The sequence below is a fragment of the Tachyglossus aculeatus genome, chromosome Y4 (assembly GCF_015852505.1).
Source record: "Tachyglossus aculeatus isolate mTacAcu1 chromosome Y4, mTacAcu1.pri, whole genome shotgun sequence".
Lineage (NCBI taxonomy): Eukaryota > Metazoa > Chordata > Mammalia > Monotremata > Tachyglossidae > Tachyglossus > Tachyglossus aculeatus.
In genome coordinates this window covers 7,547,882-7,571,469 of record NC_052096.1, presented here as the reverse complement: position 1 = coordinate 7,571,469, position 23,588 = coordinate 7,547,882, and the positions used below count along the sequence as shown (strand labels likewise).

General features: G+C 50.9%; 1 protein-coding gene across 1 annotated transcript; it reads left to right on the top strand.

The window, feature by feature from the left end:
* The first annotated feature begins 7,919 nt into the window (after positions 1-7,919).
* On the top strand, positions 7,920-23,588 carry MPZ (myelin protein zero). The gene is given in 6 exon segments (XM_038768928.1): positions 7,920-7,987; positions 13,342-13,508; positions 15,075-15,288; positions 19,755-19,890; positions 22,320-22,371; positions 23,258-23,588. Coding segments are annotated over 6 exon segments (933 nt in total). The 5' UTR covers position 7,920; the 3' UTR covers positions 23,555-23,588.

Here is a 23,588-nt window from a genome sequence, read left to right as displayed (position 1 = left end):
CTGCCAATTGTCAGCTGTGTGACTTTGGGCAAGTCACTTAACTTCTCTGGGCCTCAGTTACCTCATCTGGAAAATGGGGATTAAGACTTTGAGCCCCCCGTGGGCCCACCTGATCACCTTGTAACCTCCCCAGCACTTAGAACAGCGCTTTGCACAGAGTAAGCGCTCAATGAATGCTATTATTATTATTATTTATTATTAAAGGGAGCAAGTCAGGGTGACGCAGAAGGGAATGAGAGAAGAAGAAAGGAGGGCTTAGTCAGGGAAGGCTTCTTGGAGGAGGTGTGCCCTCATAAAGCTTTGAAGGTCTTAGGTTTGGTCCCTAAAAACCAGGGGGCTGGGGGTGGGTCTGCACCCCCAAACAGCTGTTCTCGAGCAAGGGGAGAGGAATCACAAATTATCAGAGAGGCTGCGTGGCTCAGTGGTGGGCTTGGGAGTCAGAAGTTGTGGGTTCTAATCCTGACTCCACCACTTATCAGCTGTGTGACTTTGGTCAAGTCACTTAACTTCTCTGGGCCTCGGTTATCTCATCTGTAAAAGGGGGGTGAAGACTGTGGGCCCCACGTGGGACAACCTGATTACCTTGCATGTAGCCCAATGCTTAGGACAGTGTTTGGCACATAGTAAGCGCTTAACAAATACCATCATTATTATTATTATTCTCCAGCTATCAGTCATCAATCAATTGATTTTACTGAATGTCTGCCGTGCGCAGAGCACTGTACTAGAAGCTCAGGAGAGTACAGTCAAATGAGTAGACAAACAGTGGTATTTATTGAGTGCATATAGTGTGCAAACCACTGTGAGCCCACTATTGGGTAGGGACTGTCTCTATATGTTGCCAACTTGTACTTCCCAAGTGCTTAGTACAGTGCTCTGCACACAGTAAGCGCTCAATAAATACGATTGATGATGATCAATCAATCAATCAATCAATCGTATTTATTGAGCGCTTACTATGTGCAGAGCACTGTACTAAGCGCTTGGGAAGTACAAATTGGCAACACATAGAGACAGTCCCTACCCAACAGTGGGCTCACAGTCTAAAAGGGGGAGACAGAGAACAGAACCAAACATACCAACAAAATAAAATAAATAGGATAGAAATGTACAAGTAAAATAAATAAATAAATAAATAAATAGAGTAATAAATATGTACAACCATATATACATATATACAGGTGCTGTGGGGAAGGGAAGGAGGTAAGATGGGGGGATGGAGAGGGGGACGAGGGGGAGGATGATGATGCAACAGTACACACGAGAATATAACCAAGCGCTTAGTACAGTGCTCTGCACACAGTAAGCGCTCAATAAATACGATTGAATGAATAACCCTCTATCAGGGAAGATAGAGACTGAACTGCAGGTGATAAATAAATTTGAGATGCAGCTTTTTCGCGCGTGGTTTGCCTTTTGTTTGCAGGGGTTTGTTTTTATTTATTTTATATGTACGTATTTATTTTATTTTGTTAATATGTTTTGTTTTGTTGTCTGTCTCCCCCTTCTAGACTGTGAGCCCGCTGTTGGGTAGGGACCGTCTCTATCTGTTGCCAACTTGGACTTCCCAAGTGCTTAGTACAGTGCTCTGCACACAGTAAGCGCTCAATAAATACGATTGAATGAATAACCCTCTATCAGGGAAGATAGAGACTGAACTGCAGGTGATAAATAAATTTGAGATGCAGCTTTTCCGCGTGTGGTTTGCCTTTTGTTTGCAGGGGGTTATTTTCATTTATTTTATATGTACATATTTATTCTATTTATTTTATTTTGTTAATATGTTTTGTTTTGTTGTCTGTCTCCCCCTTCTAGACCGTGAGCCCGCTGTTGGGTAGGGACCGTCTCTAGATGTTGCCCACTTGTACTTCCCAAGCGCTTAGTCCAGTGCTCTGCACACAGTAAGCGCTCAAGAATACGATTGAATGAATGAATGAACAGTGCTTCCCCCACATCTTACCTCCTTCCCTTCCCCACAGCACCTGGATAGATGTTTGTACATATTTATTACTCTATTTATTTTACCTGTATCTATTTATTCTATTGATTTTATTTTGTTAGTATGTTTGGTTTTGTTCTCTGTCTCCCCCTTCTAGGCTGTGAGCCCGCTGTTGGATAGGGACTTTCTCTATATGTTGCCAGCTTGTACTTCCCAAGCACTTAGTCCAGTGCTCTGCACACAGTAAGCGCTCAATAAATGCGATTGATTGATTGATTAAAGCGGGGACTGAGCTGGTGCGCCTCACGTGGGACAACCCAATTAGCTTGTATCCACCCCTGCGCTTAGTACAGTGCCCGCCACATAGTAAGCGTTTAACAAATGCCACAATTGTGATTATTATTATTATGTGAAGTCCCCGTACCCCTCTCACCCCAGGGCCTCAATCTCTGCTCTGTCCCCCCGAAAACAGATTCTCCCCAAAGGCCCCCTTTTCCTCTCCCTCCTTTCGTCCTCTGCCCGCCCCTCTTCCCACCATCAGGTCTCCACTGACTGGTCCAAACTGGAAATCCTTGCTTCCCACCACAACCCCAAGCCGCTCGCACAGACTCCGCTTCCAAGCCGCCCCATGTGCAGGACGCCTACCCCAAGGGGAAACAGAGTCTCTTTGTGGTCCCCATCGCGCCTCGGGCTGGGATCCAGCGCTGGACTATGGGAGAAACGCCCACGGGCTCAGGCCCGAGTCGAGGGGGTGGTGGCAGGGGAAGCAGATCCGAACCGAAAGAATCATCATTATAATAATAATCAATCGAAAATAACGACGGAATTTGTTCAGCGCTCACTATGTGTCAAGCACTGTTCTAAGCACTGCTAATCAGGTCGGACGCGGTCCCGGGCCCGCTGTTGGGTCAGGACCGTCTCTATATGTTACCAACTTGGACTTCCCAAGCGCTTAGTACAGTGCTCTGCACATAGTAAGCGCTCAATAAATACGATTGATTGATTGATTGATTGATTGGGGGCTCACAGTCTGATTCCCCATTTTATAGATGAGGCTCAGAGAAGTGAAGTGATTTGCCCAAGGTCACGCAGCAAACAAGTGTTGTCCGTCTCCCCCTTCTAGACTGTGAGCCCGTTGTTGGGTAGGGACCGTCTCTAGATGTTGCCAACTTGTACTTCCCAAGCGCTTAGTCCAGTGCTCTGCACACAGTAAGCGCTCAATAAATACGATTGAATGAATGAAGGGGCAGAGCCGGGATTAGAACCCAAGTCCTGCTGATTTCTGGGCCCAGGCTCATCCACTAGACCATGTTGCTTTCTCTGTATTTATTGGTATTTATCATCATCATCAATCGTATTTATTGAGCGCTTACTGTGTGCAGAGCACTGTACTAAGCACTTGGGAAAGTACAATGGAACATAATGATAGTGGCATATGTTAAGCAGTTCATTCACTCATTCAATCGCATTTATTGAGCGCTTACTGTGTGCAGAGCACTGTACTAAGCGCTTGGGAAGTCCAAGTTGGCAAAATATAGAGACGGTCCCTACCCAACAACGGGCTCACAGTCTAGAAGGGGGAGACAGACAACAAAACAAAACATGTGGAGAGGTGTCAAGTCGTCAGAACAAATAGAATTAAAGCTAAATAATAATAATAATAATAATAATAATAATAATAATGGCATTTATTAAGCGCTTACTATATGCAAAGCACTGTTCTAAGCGCTGGGGTGGTTACAACGTGATCAGGTTGTCCCACCTGGGGCTCACAGTCTTCATCCCCATTTGACAGATGAGGTCACTGAGGCACAGAGAAATGAAGTGACTTGCCCAAAGTCACACAGCTGACAAGTGGCGGAGCCGGGATTTGAACCCATGACCTCTGACTCCAAAGCTGGTGCTCTTTCCACTGAGCCACGCTGCTTCTCTTAAATCAATCAGTCATATTTATTGAGCGCTTACTGTGTGCAGAGCACTGTACTAAGCGCTTGGGAAGTACAAGTTGGCAACATCTAGAGACAGTCCCTACCCATGCACATCATTAACAAAATAAATAGAATAGGAAATATGTACAAGTAAAATGAATAGAGTAATAAATCTATGTGATAAGCAGCGGAGCGCTGGTGTGGATGCCCTCTGTGAAGATAAATAATAATAATGATGATGGCATTTGTTAACCACTTACTACGTGCAAAGCACTGTTCTAAGCGCTGGGGGGGATACAAGGTGATCAGGTTGTCCCTTGTGGAGTTTACAGTCTTAATCCCCATTTTCCAGATGAGGGAACTGAGGCTCAGAGAAGTGAAGTGACTTGCCCACGGTCACACAACAGACATGTGGTGGAGCTGGGATTCGAACCCATGACCTCTGACTCCCAAGCCCGGGCTCTTTCCACTGAGCCATGCTGCTTCCCAATCAGGCGCAACGGGGCACTTCTCTGTTGTGTGACCTTGGACAAGTCACTTCATTTTCCTGTGCCTCAGTTCCTGCAACTATAAAATGGGGATGAAGACTCTGAGCCCTGTGTGTCTTCTAGACTGTGAGCCCACTGTTGGGTAGGGACTGTCTCTATATGTTGCCAACTTGTACTTCCCAAGCGCTCAGTACAGTGCTCTGCACACAGTAAGCGCTCAATAAATACGATTGATTGATTGATTGATTGATTGATTGGGACCGTGGACTGGGTCCAACCTGATTAGCTTGTATCTACCCCAGCACTTTGTGCAGTGCACAACAAAGAGTAAGCACCTAACAAGTCCCTGTGAGCCCGTTGTTGGGTAGGGACCGTCTCTATATGTTGCCAACTTGTACTTCCCAAGCGCTTAGTACAGCGCTCTGCACACAGTAAGCGCTCAATAAATACGATTGAATGAAACACCACTCAAAAAAAAATCCCTGTCCTTCCTAAGGCTCACCAAGTAGGAGGAGAAATAGGTATTGAATCGCCATTGCGCAGATGAGGAAACTGAGGCACAGAGAACTGAAGTGACTTGACCAAGGTCTCACAGCAGGTGGAGCTGGGATTTAAAACCAGGTCCTCTGATTCCCAGACCTGTGCTCTTTCAGCGCTTAGAACAGTGCTTTGCACATAGTAAGCGCTTAACAAATACCATCATCATCATCATCTAAGCACTTAACAAGTACCATTATATGCCCGGGCTTTGGAGTCAGAGGTCAGGGGTTCAAATCCCGGCTCCTCCAAGTATCAGCTGTGTGACTTTGGGCAAGTCACTTCACTTCTCTGGGCCTCAGTTCCCTCATCTGTAAAATGGGGATGAAGACTGCGAGCCCCCTGTGGGACATCCTGTTCACCTTGTAACCTCCCCAGCGCTTAGAACAGTGCTTTGCACATAGTAAGCACTTAATAAATGCCATTATTATTATTATTATTATTATTAGAAGGGGCCAATAGAGGTCCCATTGGAGGCCCGGGAGACAAGGGCGAACACAACAACCCTGGAAGCAGAAACGGGAGGGAGAGAAAGCAGCACGGAGGATTGAAGTTAGACGTAAGGAAGGACTTATTTATTTTATTTTGTTAGTATGTTTGGTTTTGTTCTCTGTCTCCCCCTTTTAGACTGTGAGCCCACTGTTGGGTAGGGACCGTCTCTAGATGTTGCCAACTTGGACTTCCCAAGCGCTTAGTCCAGTGCTCTGCACACAGTAAGCGCTCAATAAATACGATTGATTGATTGATTGATTGATTGACTTGGTAACTGGGAGAGGAAATAATGAGTCCAGGAAATAATAACAAGGGTATGGAATGTGCCAAGCTCTAAAGTAGATACGAGATAACCAGTTCAGACCTAGTCCCTGATCTTCAAGAGAGAAGGAGAGACAGTTGAGGAAACTGAGGCCCAGAGAAGTGAAATGACTTGCCCAAGGTCACCCAGCGGGCACAGCACTCTGTCCATCTGTCCCTGCCCCACTGACTCCTTCTAGACTGTGAGCCCACTGTTGGGTAGGGACCATCTCTATATGTTGCCAACTTGGACTTCCCAGCACTTAGTCCAGTGCTCTGCACACAGTAAGTGCTCAATAAATATGATTGATTGATTGATTGATTGATTGATTGACTGATTGACTTGGTAACTGGGAGAGGAAATAATGAGTCCAGGAAATAATAACGAGGGTATGGAATGTGCCAAGCTCTAAAGTAGATACGAGATAACCAGGTCAGACCTAGTCCCTGATCTTCAAGAGGGAAGGAGAGACAGTTGAGGAAACTGAGGCCCAGAGAAGAGAAATGACTTGCCCAAGGTCACCCAGCGGGCACAGCACTCTGTCCATCTGTCCCTGCCCCACTGACTCCTTCTAGACTGTGAGCCCACTGTTGGGTAGGGACCGTCTCTAGATGTTGCCAACTTGGACTTCCCAAGCGCTTAGTCCAGTGCTGTGCACACGGTAAGCGCTCAATAAATACAATTGATTGATTGATTGATTGATTGACTTGGTAACTGGGAGAGGAAATAATGAGTCCAGGAAATAATAACGAGGGTATGGAATGTGCCAAGCTCTAAAGTAGATATGAGATAACCAGGTCAGACCTAGTCCCTGATCTTCAAGAGAGCAGGAGAGACAGTTGAGGAAACTGAGGCCCAGAGAAGTGAAATGACTTGCCCAAGGTCACCCAGCGGGCACAGCATCTGTCCATCTGTCCCTGCCCCACTGACTCCTAGACTGTGAGCCCACTGTTGGGTAGGGACCGTCTCTATATGTTGCCAACCTGGACTTCCCCAGCACTTAGTCCAGTGCTCTGCACACAGTAAGCGCTCAATCAATATGACTGATTGATTGATTGATTGATTGATTGACTTGGTAACTGGGAGAGGAAATAATGAGTCCAGGAAATAATAACGAGGGTATGGAATGTGCCAAGCTCTAAAGTAGATACGAGATAACCAGGTCAGACCTAGTCCCTGATCTTCAAGAGAGAAGGAGAGACAGTTGAGGAAACTGAGGCCCAGAGAAGTGAAATGACTTGCCCAAGGTCACCCAGCGGGCACAGCATCTGTCCATCTGTCCCTGCCCCACTGACTCCTCCTAGACTGTGAGCCCACTGTTGGGTAGGGACCGTCTCTAGATGTTGCCAACCCGGACTTCCCAAGCGCTTCGTCCAGGGCTCTGCACACAGTAAGCGCTCAATCGATACAATTGAATGAATGAATGACGCGGCCTCTGTCCATGTCTTGGCTTTTTTTCCTCCCTGTAGACTTCTTCCTTCGTCTCTATGTCCCTAGCTCTGTCTCTCTGTCTCTGTTAACCTGTTGTCTCTCTGTGTCTCAATCTCTCACCATCTCCGCGCCTCTGTCTTCGTCTCTGCCTCTATAACCCCGTGACTCGGCCTGGCCTCTAGCTCTCTCCATCCTAGCCGTCTCTTATCATCTATCTCTCTATCTCTGCCCTGCGCCCCCGCCTTTCCGTTTATATCTCCCCGTCTCCCTCCATCTCCCTCATCTCTGCTCCTGACTGTGCGTTTTTCCGCCCATGCCCGCATTTCTCGGCCTGCCTCCCCCTGGGCCTCCGTCCGGCTGCCCCTGCCTCGCCTCGGGTCTCCGTCTCGAACCCTCTGCCCTATGGCCGGCTCTCTCGGGCTCTCCTTCTCCCCCTCCCCACATTCCTGGGGGTTGAGGCGGCTGGTGGGGGGGAGGCCCGACACAAAGCGGCCTGTGTAGGGAGGTATGCGGGCCCCCCGCTTTGCCCCCCACATACAGACGGGGCACACAATGCCCCTTCTAGGCCCGGTCCTCCCCAGCCTCCTGCCCACCCCCCTCCAAAATCCCCTTCTCCCTTCGCACACCCCCCCCAACCCGAAGCACATGCCACGTCGCCATTGGCCACCAGCTGCGCCCGCCCCTGCCACCCCAGCGCCCAGGGGGTTTTTTAGCAAGTTCCAGGAGCCCCCACTCAGTGCTCTCTCCCCGTCTCTCCCTGCCCCTCGGATTCCCTCAGCCCCAGCCCCGGCCCCACGCCCAGCCATGGCTTCAGGGGCGGCCACCGCCCCGCCGGGCCCCGTCTTGGCCGCCCTGCTCTTCTCCTCGCTGGGTAAGTGCGGCTGCCCCGCCCAGACGCCCGGACACCTGGCTCCCTCTCCTCCGTTTCCCCATCTGGGCCTCGGTGGGTGAGGGGGGGTCAGGGTGGAGGGAGAGAGCATCCTCATCATCATCATCAGTCGTATTTATTGAGCGCTTACTGTGTGCAGAGCACTGCACTAAGTGCTTGGGAAGTACAAGTTGGCAACATATAGAGACAGTCCCTACCCAACAGTGGGCTCACAGTCTAAAAGGGCACAGTAAGCGCTCAATAAATATGATTGATGATGGTGATGATGATGATGATTAAGCCCTTCCTAGGTGTCAGGCCACGGTGGGTCAGGGCCGGGGGAGAGAGCAGAGGTGGAGTCTTGAGGGCAAGGTGGGGGGCAAGGGAATAATAATAATACTAATAATGGTATTGACTGTCTCTATATGTTGCCAGTTTGTACTTCCCAAGCGCTTAGTACAGTGCTCTGCATCATCATCATCATCATCATCAATTGTATTTATTCAGCGCTTACTATGTGCAGAGCACTGTACTAAGCGCTTGGGAAGTACAAATTGGCAACATATAGAGACGGTCCCTACCCAACAGTGGGCTCACAGTCTAAAGGGGCACAGTAAGTGCTCAATAAATACGATTGATGATGATGATGATGATTAAGCCCTTCCTAGGTGTCAGGCCACAGTGGGTCAGGGCGGAGGGAGAGAGCAGAGGTGGAGTCTTGAGGGCAAGGTGGGGGGCGAGGGAATAATAATAATACTAATAATGGTATTGATTAAGCCCTTCCTAGGTGTCAGGCCATGGTGGGTCAGGGCGGAGGGAGAGAGCAGAGGTGGAGTCTTGAGGGCAAGGTGGGGGGCGAGGGAATAATAATAAAACTAATAATGGTATTGATTAAGCCCTTCCTAGGTGTCAGGCACTGTTCTAAGCGCTGGGGTAGATACAAGGTGATCAGGTTGGACACAGTCCCCATCCCACATAAGGGTCACGGTCTTAATCCCCATTTTACAGATGAGGGAACCGAGGCCAGGGGAAGTCAAGTGACATGCCCAAGGTCACGCAGCAGGCGAGTGGTGAAGCTGGAATTAGAAGGGGCTGGGCAGGGGCTGAGGAGGCTCTGGGGGGGATTCCCCTCTCCCACCCCAATGGGTACATCAGGAGAGGCCGGGGATCTCAGAGTTGCCACCACCAGCCCGGAATGGGGGTGGATTGAGGTGGGGAGGGGGCATTGAAAGGGAACGGGTTCGGGACTCAAGGGGCCTGATGACCCTGGGCGCATCTTTGCCTCATCCTCGGCCTCGGTTTCACAGCCGAGAAATGGGCAGGCTGCGGTAATAATAATAATAATAATAATAATAATGGCATTTATTAAGCGCTTACTATGTGCAAAGCGCTGTTCTAAGCGATGGGGAGGTTACAAGATGATCAGGTTGTCCCACCGGGGGCTCACAGTCTTCATCCCCATTTTCCAGATGAGGGAAGTGAGGCCCAGAGAAGTGACTTGCCCAAAGTCACACAGCTGACAATCGGCAGAGCCGGGATTTGAACCCTTGACCTCTGACTCCAAAGCCCGGGCTCTTTCCACTGAGCCACACTGCTCCTCAGATACCTCAGCGGTATCTGAGAGAGACTGTCCAGAGCTGGAGAACGGAAGGGGAGGCGTTCAGTCTAGGTGATTCTGTCTCTCACCCATTCTCCCAGATACCATCCTATGCCCCGGAGCTGTCAGGGAAGGGGGAAAGAGCAAGGATGTGGTTGGGAGTCAGGTTGAAACTCCAGCAGAAAGGATGGGGGTTAGACTCAGAGGAAAACCAAAGGGCTGACTCAGTGGGTTGGGGTGGGGCAAGGCGCCCTCAAAGAGGTCCGACAATGGGGCAGTGTCCGGCTGGGCCCGAGGCCTTTCGGCTCCAGTGGGAGTGGGCGGCGGGCTGGGCCAGTGCCAGCTGGGAATCCGAGGGGAGCCGGACGGAGCCTGGGAGGGATTGGGAAGGGGCCGGGGAAGCTGGGCAGAGGAGCAGGACTAGGGATTGGGGTAGGGGAGGGAAGGGAAGGGACGGGGACACGGGGAGTTACTTGAGCCAGATCCTGCCCTCTCAGAGGGCATAACTCTTTCTGGGGCCTGCTGGGGAGGGCTTGCAGGGCACAATCCCCACTCCCTCCCTGGACAGCAGGGCTCTGAGACTGGAGTCATCATCATCATCATCATCAATCGTATTTATTGAGCACTTACTGTGTGCGGAGCACTGGACTAAGCGCTTGGGAAGTCCAAGTTGGCAACGTATATAGAGACAGTCCCTACCCAACAGTGGGCTCACAGTCTAAAAGGGGGAGATGGAGAACAAAACCAGACATACTAACAAAATCAAATAAATAGAATAGATAGGGACAGGTAAAATAAATAGAGTAATAAATATGTACCAACATATATACATCTATACAGGTGCTGTGGGGAAGGGAAGGAGGTAAGATGGGGGGATGGAGAGGGGGACGAGGGGGAGAGGAAGGAAGGGGCTCAGTCTGGGAAGGCCTCCTGGAGGAGGTGAGCTCTCAGTAGGGCCTTGAAGGAGGAGGGAGGGAAAGAGGACAAGCCCAGAGCCTTGGACCCCCCTTTCATTCGTCTCCCGCCTCCCTCCTCAGCAGGCACTCGACGCCAACTGTCAAAGATTCATTCGTTCGTTCAGTCGTATTTATTGAGCGCTTACTGTGTGCAGAGCACTGGACTAAGCGCTTGGGAAGTCCAAGTCGGCGACGTATAGAGACATTCCCTACCCAACAATGGGCTCACAGTCTAGAAGGGGGAGACAGACAACAAAAGACGCAGGCTCAGAACGCTTCCCCCCACCTCAGTCCTAAGAGGGTGTGTTTTGGGGGCGCGGGGGGGGGGAATAGAGAAGGGTCCCTTCCTCCCAAATTCCTTGGGCAACAGGGAGACAAAGCCTTCTTCGGGAACTCCCAGGAAACCGGCCTGGACTTTAAAACTCTACTCTGCTCTTAACAGACCGGGTGGAGAGACAGAGAGAGACACGGAGATTGGGAGAGACTCAGAGACCGAAGGAGGGTGAGAATAATTGAGAGCCGGAGGAGCCGGAGAAAGAGATGGGAATAGAAACAGAGGAAAGGAGAAGGAGAGGGAGAGGCAGAGACATCGCTTAGTACGGTGCCCGGCCCAGAGGAAGCGCTTAACAGACACCAAAATCATGATTATTATTAGAGAGAAAACAAGAGACGCGGAGGAGGTGGCGGGGAACAGAGGCAGATGGAGGGAGGCAGGGTTAGAAACAGGAGTCCCGAGAGACGGAGACGGAGGGTATCGCGGAACCGAGCGCGGACACAGAGACGAAGAACCCAGAGACTCAGCCTTCGTCTCTCGAAAGACACTCAAAAGATCTGCTGGGGTCATCGTGTCGACGATGACGATGATATTTCCTTCCCGGCCATGCCCAGGAGGGGGAAAATAGATGCAGGGTGGATACAAATCTGTGCAAAGAATAACAATAATGGCATTTTGTTAAGCGCTTACTATGTGCCAGGCACTGTACTAAGCGCTGGGGTGGATCCAAGCAAAGCGGGTAGGACATAGTCCCCCGTGGGGCTCACAGTTTCAATCCCCATTTTACCCGAAGGAACTGAGGGCCAGCGGAAGTGACTGGCCCAAGGTCACTTAGCAGACAAGGGGCGGAGCGGGGATTGGAACCCCGATCAATCAATCAATCAATCAATCAATCATATTTATTGAGCGCTTACTGTGTGCAGAGCACTGTACTAAGCGCTTGGGAAGTACAAATTGGCAACACATAGAGACAGTCCCTACCCAACAGTGGGCTCACAGTCTAAAAGGGGGAGACAGAGAACAGAACCAAACATACCAACAAAATAAAATAAATAGGATAGAAATGTACAAGTAAAATAAATAAATAAATAGAGTAATAAATATGTACAACCTTGTGATTGCCTAGCTAGGGCTTTATTCATCATCATCATCATCATCAATCGTATTTATTGAGCGCTTACTATGTGCAGAGCACTGTACTAAGCGCTTGGGAAGTCCAAATTGGCAACATATAGAGACAGTCCCTACCCAACAGTGGGCTCACAGTCTATTATGATGATGGTATTTGTTAAGCGCTTACTATGTGCCAAGCACCGTTCTAAGTACCGGGGTAGACCCAAGGGAATCAGGTTGTCCCGTGTGGCTGCCCCCATTTTCCAGGTGAGGTCACTGGGGCCCAGAGAAGTTAAGCGACTCGCCCGGAGTCACCCAGCCGATAAGTGGCGGGGCCAGGATGAGAACCCACGACCTCTGACACCCAAGCGCGGAGCGGGGATTAGAACCCCGATCTTGTGATTGCCTAGCTAGGGCTCTATTCATCATCACCATCATCATCAATCGTATTTATTGAGCACTTACTATGTGCAGAGCACTGTACTAAGTGCTTGGGAAGTCCAAATTGGCAACATATAGAGACAGTTCCTACCCAACAGTGGGCTCACAGTCTATTATTATGAGGGTATTTGTTAAGCGCTTACTATGTGCCAAGCACCGTTCTAAGTACTGGGGTAGACCCAAGGGAATCAGGTTATCCCATGTGGCTGCCCCCATTTTCCAGGTGAGGTCACTGGGGCCCAGAGAAGTTAAGCGACTCGCCCGGAGTCACCCAGCCGATAAGTGGCGGGGCCTGGATGAGAACCCACGACCTCTGACACCCAAGCGCGGAGCGGGGATTAGAACCCCGATCTTGTGATTGCCTAGCTAGGGCTCTATTCATCATCACCATCATCATCAATCGTATTTATTGAGCACTTACTATGTGCAGAGCACTGTACTAAGCGCTTGGGAAGTCCAAATTGGCAACATATAGAGACAGTCCCTACCCAACAGTGGGCTCACAGTCTATTATTATGAGGGTATTTGTTAAGCGCTTACTATGTGCCAAGCACCGTTCTAAGTACTGGGGTAGACCCAAGGTAATCAGGTTATCCCATGTGGCTGCCCCCATTTTCCAGGTGAGGTCACTGGGGCCCAGAGAAGTTAAGCGACTCGACCAGAGTCACACAGCTGATAAGTGGCGGGGCCAGGATGAGAACCCACCACCTCTGACACCCAAGCGCAGGCTCTTTCCATCATCATCATCATCATCAATCGTATTTATTGAGCGCTTACCTTGTGCAGAGCACTGTACTAAGCGCTTGGGAAGTACAAATTGGCAACATTTCCACTAAACTAAGATGCTTCTCTATCCACGCTGCCCGGCGCGGGGCTGTTTCCTTCCCGGGAGGGGCAGGGGGGTGACTTTTTCTCTGTTTCTGGTCCACCCCGGGTCCCCGTCGAGGGTCTCCATCGCTCTCTCCCTCCTCCGCAGTGCTGGCCCCGGCGCGGGCCATCGTGGTGTATACGGACCGGGAGGTGCACGGGACCGTGGGCTCCAAAGTCACCCTCCACTGCTCCTTCTGGTCCAGTGAGTGGCTCTCTGAAGACGTCTCTTTCACCTGGCGCTTCCAAGCCGAGGGCGGCCGGGATGCCATCTCGGTGAGGGCCGGGCTTCGTTCGGTCACTTGTTCGTTCATCGAGCGGGCTCCGCACTAAGCGCTTGGGAAAGTACAATACACGGTGATAATCCCTGTCCACAGTGAGCTCGCAGGGTGCTTGCTCCGTGCAAAGCATCCTGCTAAGCGCTCGAGCCCTGTATCAAGCGTTTGAGCACGGTAACAATTAGCCATGAGAGCGGCGGCGTTTGTGAAGCGCTTACTACGTAATACTAATAATAAAAAATAATGATAATAATAATGGCATTTATTAAGCACTTACTATGTGCAAAGCACTGGAGAGGTTACAAGGTGATCAGGTCATCCCACGGGGGGCTCACAGTCTTCATCCCCATTTTCCAGATGAGGGAACTGAGGCCCAGAGAAGTGAAGTGACTTGCCTGAAGTCACCCAGTTGACAAGTGGCGGAGCCGGGATTTGAACCCCTGACCTCTGACTCCAAAGCCCGGGCTCTTTCCACTGAGCCGCGCTGCTTCCCATAATGATGACATTTATTACGCGCTTACCATGTGCAAAGCCCTGTTCTAAGCGCTGGGGAGGTTACAAGGTGATCGGGTCGTCCCACGGGGCGGGGGGGGGCTCACGGTCTTCATCCCCAGTTTCCAGATGAGGTAACTGAGGCCCAGAGAAGTGAAGTGACTTGCCCAAAGTCACCCAGTTGACAAGTGGCGGAGCCGGGATTTGAACCCCCGACCTCTGACTCCAAAGCCCGGGCTCTTTCCACTGAGCCGCGCTGCTTCCCATAATGACGGCATTTATTGCGCGCTCACTATGTGCAAAGCCCTGTTCTAAGCGCTGGGGAGGTTACAAGGTGATCGGGTCGTCCCACGGGGTGGGGGGGGGCTCACGGTCTTCATCCCCAGTTTACGGATGAGGTCACTGAGGCACAGAGAAGTGAAGTGACTTGCCCCAAGTCACACAGCTGACAATTGGCAGTATCATATATCATATTAATAATTATACTAATATAATACATTATATAATAATTATATTATTAGCATTAATATAATAATATTATAGTATTAATATGATATTATTGCTATTAATATAAAATTATTATATTGTTGATATGATATTATTGTTGTGCTAATAACAATAATAATAATGATGGTATTTGTTGAGCGCTTACTAGGTGCCGGGTGCAGGCAACCAAATCAGGTTGGACCCAGTCCCCGTCCCACCTGGGGCTCACGGTTTCAAACCCCATTTTACAGATGAGACAACTGAGTGCCGGCGCTGTGCTAAGCTCTGGGGTAGATCATCAGATCATCGGATGAGCAGATCGGACACAGTCCCTGTCCCATTTGAGGCTTTTAGGGTGTTGGGCCCTGGAGGCAGGGGAAAGAGGGGGGACTAGGTGGATTGACGGCTCCTGCACGGGGGGACCCCCAGAAATTAGTCCCGGGGGGATTCCGGGAGCTGGGGAGGAGAGGGGTGGGGGGGTGCAGAAAGTAGCCGGCATGGCGACCAACCCTTCTTTGAGCGACCCTTCCCCTCGGGGTGCCAGCTGATCTCCCCGCGACCCTCCCGTCGCCCACCCTCCTTCCAGATCTTCCACTACGCCAAGGGGCAGCCGTACATCGACGAGGTGGGCGTCTTCAAGGAGCGGATCCAGTGGGTGGGGGACGCCCGCTGGAAAGACGGCTCCATCGTCATCCACAACCTGGACTACGGCGACAACGGGACCTTCACCTGCGACGTGAAGAACCCCCCGGACATCGTGGGCAAATCGTCGCAGGTCACCCTCTACGTCTTCGACAAAGGTATCCGCGGCCTAGCGGGTCGGAGCGGAGGCCGGAGAGGCTGCTCCCCTCGACGGGATGAGGGGCAGGGCCCCGGGAGGCGGGAAACGGGTGCGGGGACAAAGCGGGGAGGCGAGGAGGGCATGGCCGTGGAGGAGAGAGGATGGGGTGGGGGGCGATACCTGAGGGGCGAATCGGTCAATCAGTAGTATTTATGGAGCGCCTATTGGGTGCCAACCACTGTACAGATACCATCATTTTTAGACTGTGAGCCCACTGTTGGGTAGGGACCGTCTCTATATGTCGCCGACTTGTACTTCCCCAGCGCTCAGTCCGGTGCTCTGCACACAGTAAGCGCTCAATAAATACGACTAATTGATTGACTGATCACTATTATTACAACAGAGTTGCCCAGTGGGAAGAGCCCGGGAGTCAGAGGTCACGGGTTCAAATCCCGGCTCTGCCAGTTGTCAGCTGCGGGACTTGGGGCAAGTCGCTTCACTTCTCTGGGCCTCACTTCCCTCATCTGGAAAATGGGGAGTCTATTTGTTCTGACGACTTTGACACCGGTCTGTCTGTTTTGTTTTGTTGTCTGTCTCCCCCTTCTAGACTGTGAGCCCGTTGTCGGGTAGGGGCCGTGCTATATGTTGCCAACTTGGACTTCCCGAGCGCTTGGTACAGTGCTCTGCACACAGTAAGTGCTCAATAAATACGATTGAATGAATGAATGAATGAATGAATGAATAGCCTTATACTCTGCCCTTTCCCCTAACTGGAATTGACTTTATTGCCCACCATCTCCTTTCATTCAATCGGATTTACTGAGCGCTTACTGGGTGCAAAGCACTGTCCTAAGCGCTTAGTGGGCAGGTAACTGTGAGCCTCCCGTGGGACGACCTGGTCACCTTGTATTCATTCATTCAATCGTATTTATTGAGCGCTTACTGTGTGCAGAGCACTGGACTAAGCGCTTGGGAAGTACAAGTTGGCAACATCCAGAGACGGTCCCTACCCAACAGTGGGCTCACAGTCTAGAAGGGGAAGACAGACAACAAAACAAAACATATTAACAAAATAAATTAAATAGAATAAATATGTACAAATAAAATAAATAGAGTAATAAATCCGTACAAACATATTTACATATATACAGGTGCTGTGGGGAGGGGAAGGAGGTAAGGTGGGGGGAAGGGGGAGGAAGGGGAGAGGAAGAAGGGGACTCAGTCTGTAACCTCCCCAGCGCTTAGAACAGTGCTTTGCAAATAGTAAGCGCTTAATAAATGCCATTATTATTATTATCATCATCATCATCAATCGTATTTATTGAGCGCTTACTATGTGCAGAGCACTGTACTAAGCGCTTGGGAAGTACAAATTGGCAACATATAGAGACAGTCCCTACCCAACAGTGGGCTCACAGTCTAAAAGGTAATAATGATAATAATAATGATTATTATTACGGTATTTTTAAGGGCTTACTATGTGCACGATTCTAAGCGCTGGGGTAGATACAACAAAATCAGGTTGGACAAATCCTTATCCCACATGGGCCTTGCCATCTCAATCTCCATTTTCCAGATGAGGCAACTGAGGCACGGAGAAGTGAAGTGACTTACCCAAGGTCACGCAGCAGACAAGTGGCGGAGATGGGATTAGAACCCATGACCTCTAACGTCCAAGCCTGGGCCCTTGCACACTAGGCCATCCTGCTTCTCTATCTCTGCCGATCAATATATCAGTGACATTTGTGGAGGGCTTATTGAGTGCAGAGCACTGTACTAAGCGCTTGGGAGAGTCCAACAGAGTTAGTAGACACCATCCCTGCCAGTCGGTCAATCGATCAATCGGTGGTATTTACGGAGCGCTTACTGGGTGCACAGCACTGTCCTAAAAGTGCTTCGGAATCCATGCTACAGAAGAGCTGGTGGACAGGATCCCTGCCCACTAAGCGCTTAGTACAGTGCTTTGCACTCAATAAGCGCTCAGTAAATCCGATTGAATGAAAGGAGATGGCGGGCAATAAAGTCAATTCCAATTAGGGGACAGGGCAGAGTATAAGGCTATTCATTCATTCATTCAATCGTATTTATTGAGCGCTTACTGTGTGCACAGCACTGTACTAAGCGCCCGGGAAGTCCAAGTTGGCAACATATAGCGACGGTCCCTACCCGACAACGGGCTCACAGTCTAGAAGGGGGAGACAGACAACAAAACAAAACAGACAGGTGTCAAAGTCGTCAAAACAAATGGAATTACAGCTCTATGCACATCATTAACAAAATAAACAGAAGAGTAAATATGTACAAGAAAAATAAATAGAGTCATAAATCTGTACAAATACACAGGTGCTTTGGCGGGGGAAGGAGGTAGGGCGAGGGGGACAGGGAGGAGGAGAGGAAACAGGGGGCTCAGTCTGGGAAGGCCTCCCGGAGGAGGTGAGCTCTCAGTAATAATAATAATGATGATGATGATGGCATTTGTTAAGCACTTACTATGTGCAAAGCACTGTTCTAAGCACTGGGAAGGATACAAGGTGATCAGGTTGTCCCACGTGGGCCTCAGAGTCTTCATCCCCATTTTACAGATGAGGTAACTGAGGCCCAGAGAAGTGAAAAATAATAATAATAATAATGGCATTTATTAAGTGCTTACTATGTGCAAAGCACTGTTCTAAGCGCTGGGGAGGTAACAAGGTGATCAGGTTGTCCCATGGGGGGCTCACAGTCTTAATCCCCATTTTACAGATGAGGTAACTGAGGCACAGGGAAGTTAAGTGACTTGCCCAAAGTCCCACAGCCAACAATTGGCGGAGCTGGGATTTGAACCCATGACCTGTGACTCCAAAGCCCAGGCTTTTCCCACTGAGCCACGCTGCTTCCCTGTGCTTGTCCAAAGTCACACAGCTGACAAGTGACGGAGCCAGGATTTGAGTAGGGCTTTGAAGGGGGGAAGAGAGCAGCTTGGCAGATGTGTAATAATAATAATAATAATAATGGCATTTATTAAGCGCTTGCTATGTGCAAACCACTGTTCTAAGCGCTGGGAAGGTTACAAGGCTATCAGGTTGTCCCACTGGGGCTCACAGTCTTAATCCCCATTTTCCAGATGAGGTAACTGAGGCACAGAGAAGTGAAGTGACTTGCCCGAAGTCACACCGCTGATAATTGGCAGAGCCAGGATTTGAGTAGGGCTTTGAAGGGGGGGGAGAGAGCTAGCTTGGCAGATGTGTAATAATAATAATAATAATAATAATAATAATAATAATGGCATTTATTAAGCGCTTGCTATGTGCAAACCACTGTTCAAAGCGCTGGGAAGGTTACAAGGCGATCAGGTTGTCCCACAGTGGGCTCACAGTCTTAATCCCCATTTTCCAGATGAAGTAACTGAGGCACAGAGAAGTGAAGTGACTTGCCCAAAGTCACACAGCTGACAATTGGCAGAGCCAGGATTTGAGTAGAGCTTTGAAGGGAGGAAGAGAGCTAGCTTGGCAGATGTGTAATAATAATAATAATAATAATAATAATGGCATTTATTAAGCGCTCGCTAAGTGCAAACCACTGTTCAAAGCGCTGGGAAGGTTACAAGGCGATTAGGTTGTCCCACAGGGGGCTCACAGTCTTAATCCCCATTTTCCAGATGAGGTAACTGGGGCCCAGAGAAGTGAAGTGACTTGCCCAAAGTCATCACACAGCTGACAATTGGCAGAGCCAGGATTTGAGTAGGGCTTTGAAGGGGGGAAGAGAGCTAGCGTGGCAGATGTGTAATAATAATAATAATAATAATGGCATTTATTAAGCACTTGCTATGTGCAAACCACTGTTCAAAGCGCTGGGAAGGTTACAAGGCGATCAGGTTGTCCCACAGGGGGTTCACAGTCTTAATCCCCATTTTCCAGATGAGGTAACTGGGGCCCAGAGAAGTGAAGTGACTTGCCCAAAGTCACACAGCTGACAATTGGCAGAGCCAGGATTTGAGTAGGGCTTTGAAGGGGGGGAAGAGAGCTAGCTTGGCAGATGTGTAATAATAATAATAATAATAATAATAATGGCATTCATTAAGCACTTGCTATGTGCAAACCACTGTTCAAAGCGCTGGGAAGGTTACAAGGCGATCAGGCTGTCCCACAGGGGGCTCACAGTCTTAATCCCCATTTTCCAGATGAGGTCACTGAGGCCCAGAGAAGTGACTTGCCCGAAGTCACACCGCTGACAAGTGGCGGGGCCGGGATTTGAACCCATGACCTCCGACTCCAAAGCCCGGGCTCTTTCCACTGAGCCACACTGTGTAGAGGGAGGGCATTCCAGGCCAGGGGATGTTCATTCATTCAATCGTATTTACTGAGCGCTTACTGTGTGCAGAGCACTGGACTAAGAGTTTGGGAAGTCCGAGTTGCTGATTGGGGGGATCCCGCTGCCGCCTGCAACTTGTTCCCCTCTTTCTGCTCCTTCTCCTCGTGCTCACCGTCCTGCCCCCTGCCCCCCCAGTGCCAACGCGCTACGGGCTGATTTTGGGGGCGGTCATCGGGGGCGTCCTGGGCCTGGTGCTGCTGCTGGTGCTGCTGGGCTACCTCATCCGCTATTGCTGGCTGCGCCGCCGGGCGGCGCTGCAGAGGCGGCTCAGGTACCGGGCGGGGGCGGGGCCGGAGGGAGGGGCGGGGCCAGAGGGGGGCCTGTCCAATGGGAGGGCGCGCTCGGCGGGAGGGCGGGGCCAGTGGGGGCGTGGCCCATGGGAGAGGCGTGGCCAAGTGGAGGGGCGTGGTCAGAGGGAGGATGAGGGCGGGTGGAGGGCGTTGCCAACGGGAGGGCGTGGCCAATGGGGGCGTGGCCAAGGGGAGGGCGCAGCCAATGGGAGGGCGTGGTCGATATGGTGGGCGTGGCCAGATGGGAGGGGGGAGGTCAGAGGGAGGGGGAGGTCAGAGGGGCGTGGCCAGTTAGGGGCGTGGCCAATTTGGAGAGGGCGTGGTCAGTAGGAGGGGCGTGGCCCGATTGAGGGGCGTGGCTAGCGGGTGATAATAATACCACTATATTTGTTACCAGCTTACTATAACGATGGTACTTATTAAGCGCTTACTATGTGCAAAGCACTGTTCTAAGCGCTGGGGGGATACAAGGCAATCAGGTTGCACCCCAGGGGGCTCACAGTCTTAATCCCCATTTTACAGATGAGGCACAGAGAAGTGAAGTGACTTGCCCAAAGTCACACAGCTGACAACGGGCGGAGCCGGGATTTGAACCCCCGACCTCTGACTCCAAAGCCCGGGCTCTTTCCACCGGGCCACGCTGCTTCTATGTGCAAAGCACTGTTCTAAGCACTTGGGGGGATACAAGGTGATCAGGTTGTCCCCCGTGGGGCTCACAATCTTAATCCCCATTTCACAGATGAGGGAATTGAGGCCCAGAGAATAATAATGATGGCATTTATTAATAATAATAATAATAACAATAATAATAATAGCATTTGTTAAGCACTTAGTATGTGCCAAGCACTGTTCTAAGTGCTGGGGGGATTCAAGGTGATCAGGTTGTCCTCCACGGGGCTCACAATCTTAATCCCCATTTTACAGATGAGAGAACTGAGGCCCAGAGAATAATAATGATGGCATTTATTATTATTATTATTATTATTAATAATAATAATAATAATGGCATTTGTTAAGCACTTAGTATGTGCCAAGCACTGTTCTAAGTGCTGGGGGGATTCAAGGTGATCAGGTTGTCCCCCGTGGGGCTCACAATCTTAATCCCCATTTTACAGATGAGGGGACTGAGGCCCGGAGAATAATAATGATGGCATTTATTAATAATAATAATAATAATAATGGCATTTGTTAAGCGCTTACTATGTGCCAAGCACTGTTCTAAGCACTGGGGGGATACAAGGTGATCAGGTTGTCCCCCATGGGGCTCACAATCTTAATCCCCATTTTACAGATGAGGGAACTGAGGCCCAGAGAAGTTTGGTGACTTGCCTAAAGTCACACAGCTGATAAGCGGCGTAGCAGGGATTAGAACCCACGACCTCTGACTCCCAAGCCCAAGCTCCGTCCACTGAGCCACGCTGTGGAGGCAGGCTCCGAGAGGTTCCCCCACATTCATTCATTCAATCGTATTTATTGAGCGCTTACTGTGTGCAGAGCACTGCACTAAGTGCTTGGGAAGTACAAATCATCAAAATATAATAATAATAATAATGGCATTTATTAAGCGCTTACTATGTGTAAAGCACCATTCCAAGCGCTGGGGAGGTTACAAGGTGATCAGGTTGTCCCACAGGGGGCTCACGGTCTTAATCCCCATTTTACAGATGAGGTAACTGAGTCACAGAGAATCAATCAATCAATCAATCGTATTTATTGTGCGCTTACTGTGTGCAGAGCACTGTACTAAGCGCTTGGGAAGTACAAGTTGGCAACAGATAGAGACAGTCCCTACCCAACAGTGGGCTCACAGTCTAAAAGAGAAGTTAAATGACTTGCCCAAAGTCACACAGCTGACAATTGGCGGAGCTGGAATTTGAACCCATGACCTCTGACTCCAAAGCCGTGCTCTTTCCACTGAGCCACGCTGCTTCTCTAGAGACGGTCCCTCCCCCAGCACTTAAAACAGTGTTTTGCACATAGTAAGCGCTTAATAAATGCCATCATCGTCAATAAGCACTGATGCTTATTGATGCATCAAGAAGCAGCGTGGCTCAGGGGGAAAGAGCCCGGGCTTTGGAGTCAGAGGTCATGGGTTCAAATCCCGGCTCCGCCACTTGTCAGCTGTGTGACTTTGGGCAAGTCACCTAACTTCTCCGGGCCTCAGTTCCCTCATCTGGAAAATGGGGATGAAGACTGTGAGCCCCACCTCATCACCTTGTATCCCCCCCCCCAGCGCTTAGAACAGTGCTTTGCACATAGTAAGCGCTTAATAAATGCCGTCATTATTATTATTATTATTATTAATAACGGGCTCACAGTCTAGAAGGGGGAGATAGACAACAACGATGGTACCTCGTTAATGGTCCCACATGGTTCCTCGGCAACCTCCCGCCCTGCTCTCTCTCCGCAGCGCCATGGAGAAGGGGAAACTTAGAGCGAAGGACTCTAAGCGTGGCCGGCAGGTCAGTCCGTCATCCCGTCGGTCATCCCGGGCGGGGCGGCTCCGGGTGGGATTAGGGAGCAGGCCCGCTCCCCGCCGGAGCCCCCCAGTCTCCAAGTGGAGGCCGAGAGGACGAACCGACGGGCCGTCCACATCCGCGGTGACAGGTGGACACGGTCAAAGCAGGAGCCACGGGAGCGCAGGCCCGTCGGAGCGGGGGCGGGATCAATCCGGGAAGCCTTCCTGGACGGGGCAGCCTTTTCGGGAGTTCTGTTGAGGAGCTGGGAGGGAAGGGGGCCAGTGGGGTGGAACAGAGAGACTGTTGTACTTGTTCAGCATTCACTGTGTGCCAGCCACTGTGCTAAATCATGGGGTAGATACAGGCGAATTGGGGTGGACCCAATCCCTGTCTCACATAGTACTCACAGTCTTAATCCCCGTTTTCCAGATGAGGTAACTGAGGCCCCCAGACGTTAAGTGACTTGGCGGAACGGGGATTAGAACCCAGGTCCTTCTGACTCCCAGCCCGGGGGTCTACCCGCTAGGCCACGTGGCTTCTCTTTGGCGGTCACGAGGGTAGCAAGGGACGGAGGCCTTTGTGCCAAGGAGATAGTGGGGATCAGAGCAAATCGGGGGGCAGGGGGATAGAGGGCAGCGGGAGAGGGGAGGGAAATCTCCAAAATATCAAATAGGAGCTTCTGATTGAGCCGGAGAGGGAGGTGGGATGGGGGGGAAGTGTCCGGCTTCGGGATGGGGATTGGGGAGCCGGACGAGGGGGGGGTGGCCCGGACAGAGAGAGGATTCAGGAGGCGCGAAGCTGGAGGGGAGCAAGGGGGGGAAGAGGAGGTGGCCGGGGGACGCCTGAGCCTCACTGTCCCCTCTCCTCCCCCCCGACCCCGGCCCTGCAGACCCCGGTTCTGTACGCCATGCTGGACCACAGCCGCCTCACCAAGTCCGCCAGCGACAAAAAGTCAAAGGGCATGGGGGATTCCCGCAAGGATAAGAAATAGCGGTCAGCGGGCCGGGCGGCGGGCCGGGGGCCGGGGGCGGAGCCTCCCCGCGGCCCCAAGGTGGTGGTCATCGAGATGGAGCTGCGGGGGGACCAGGCGGGCGGCGCGGATCTCCGGCCCGCGGTCAAGTCCCCCAGCCGGACCAGCCTGAAGAACGCCCTGAAGAACATGATCGGCCTGGACTCGGACAAGTGATCCCGGGGACGCCTGCCCGGTCCCCCCACCCCCG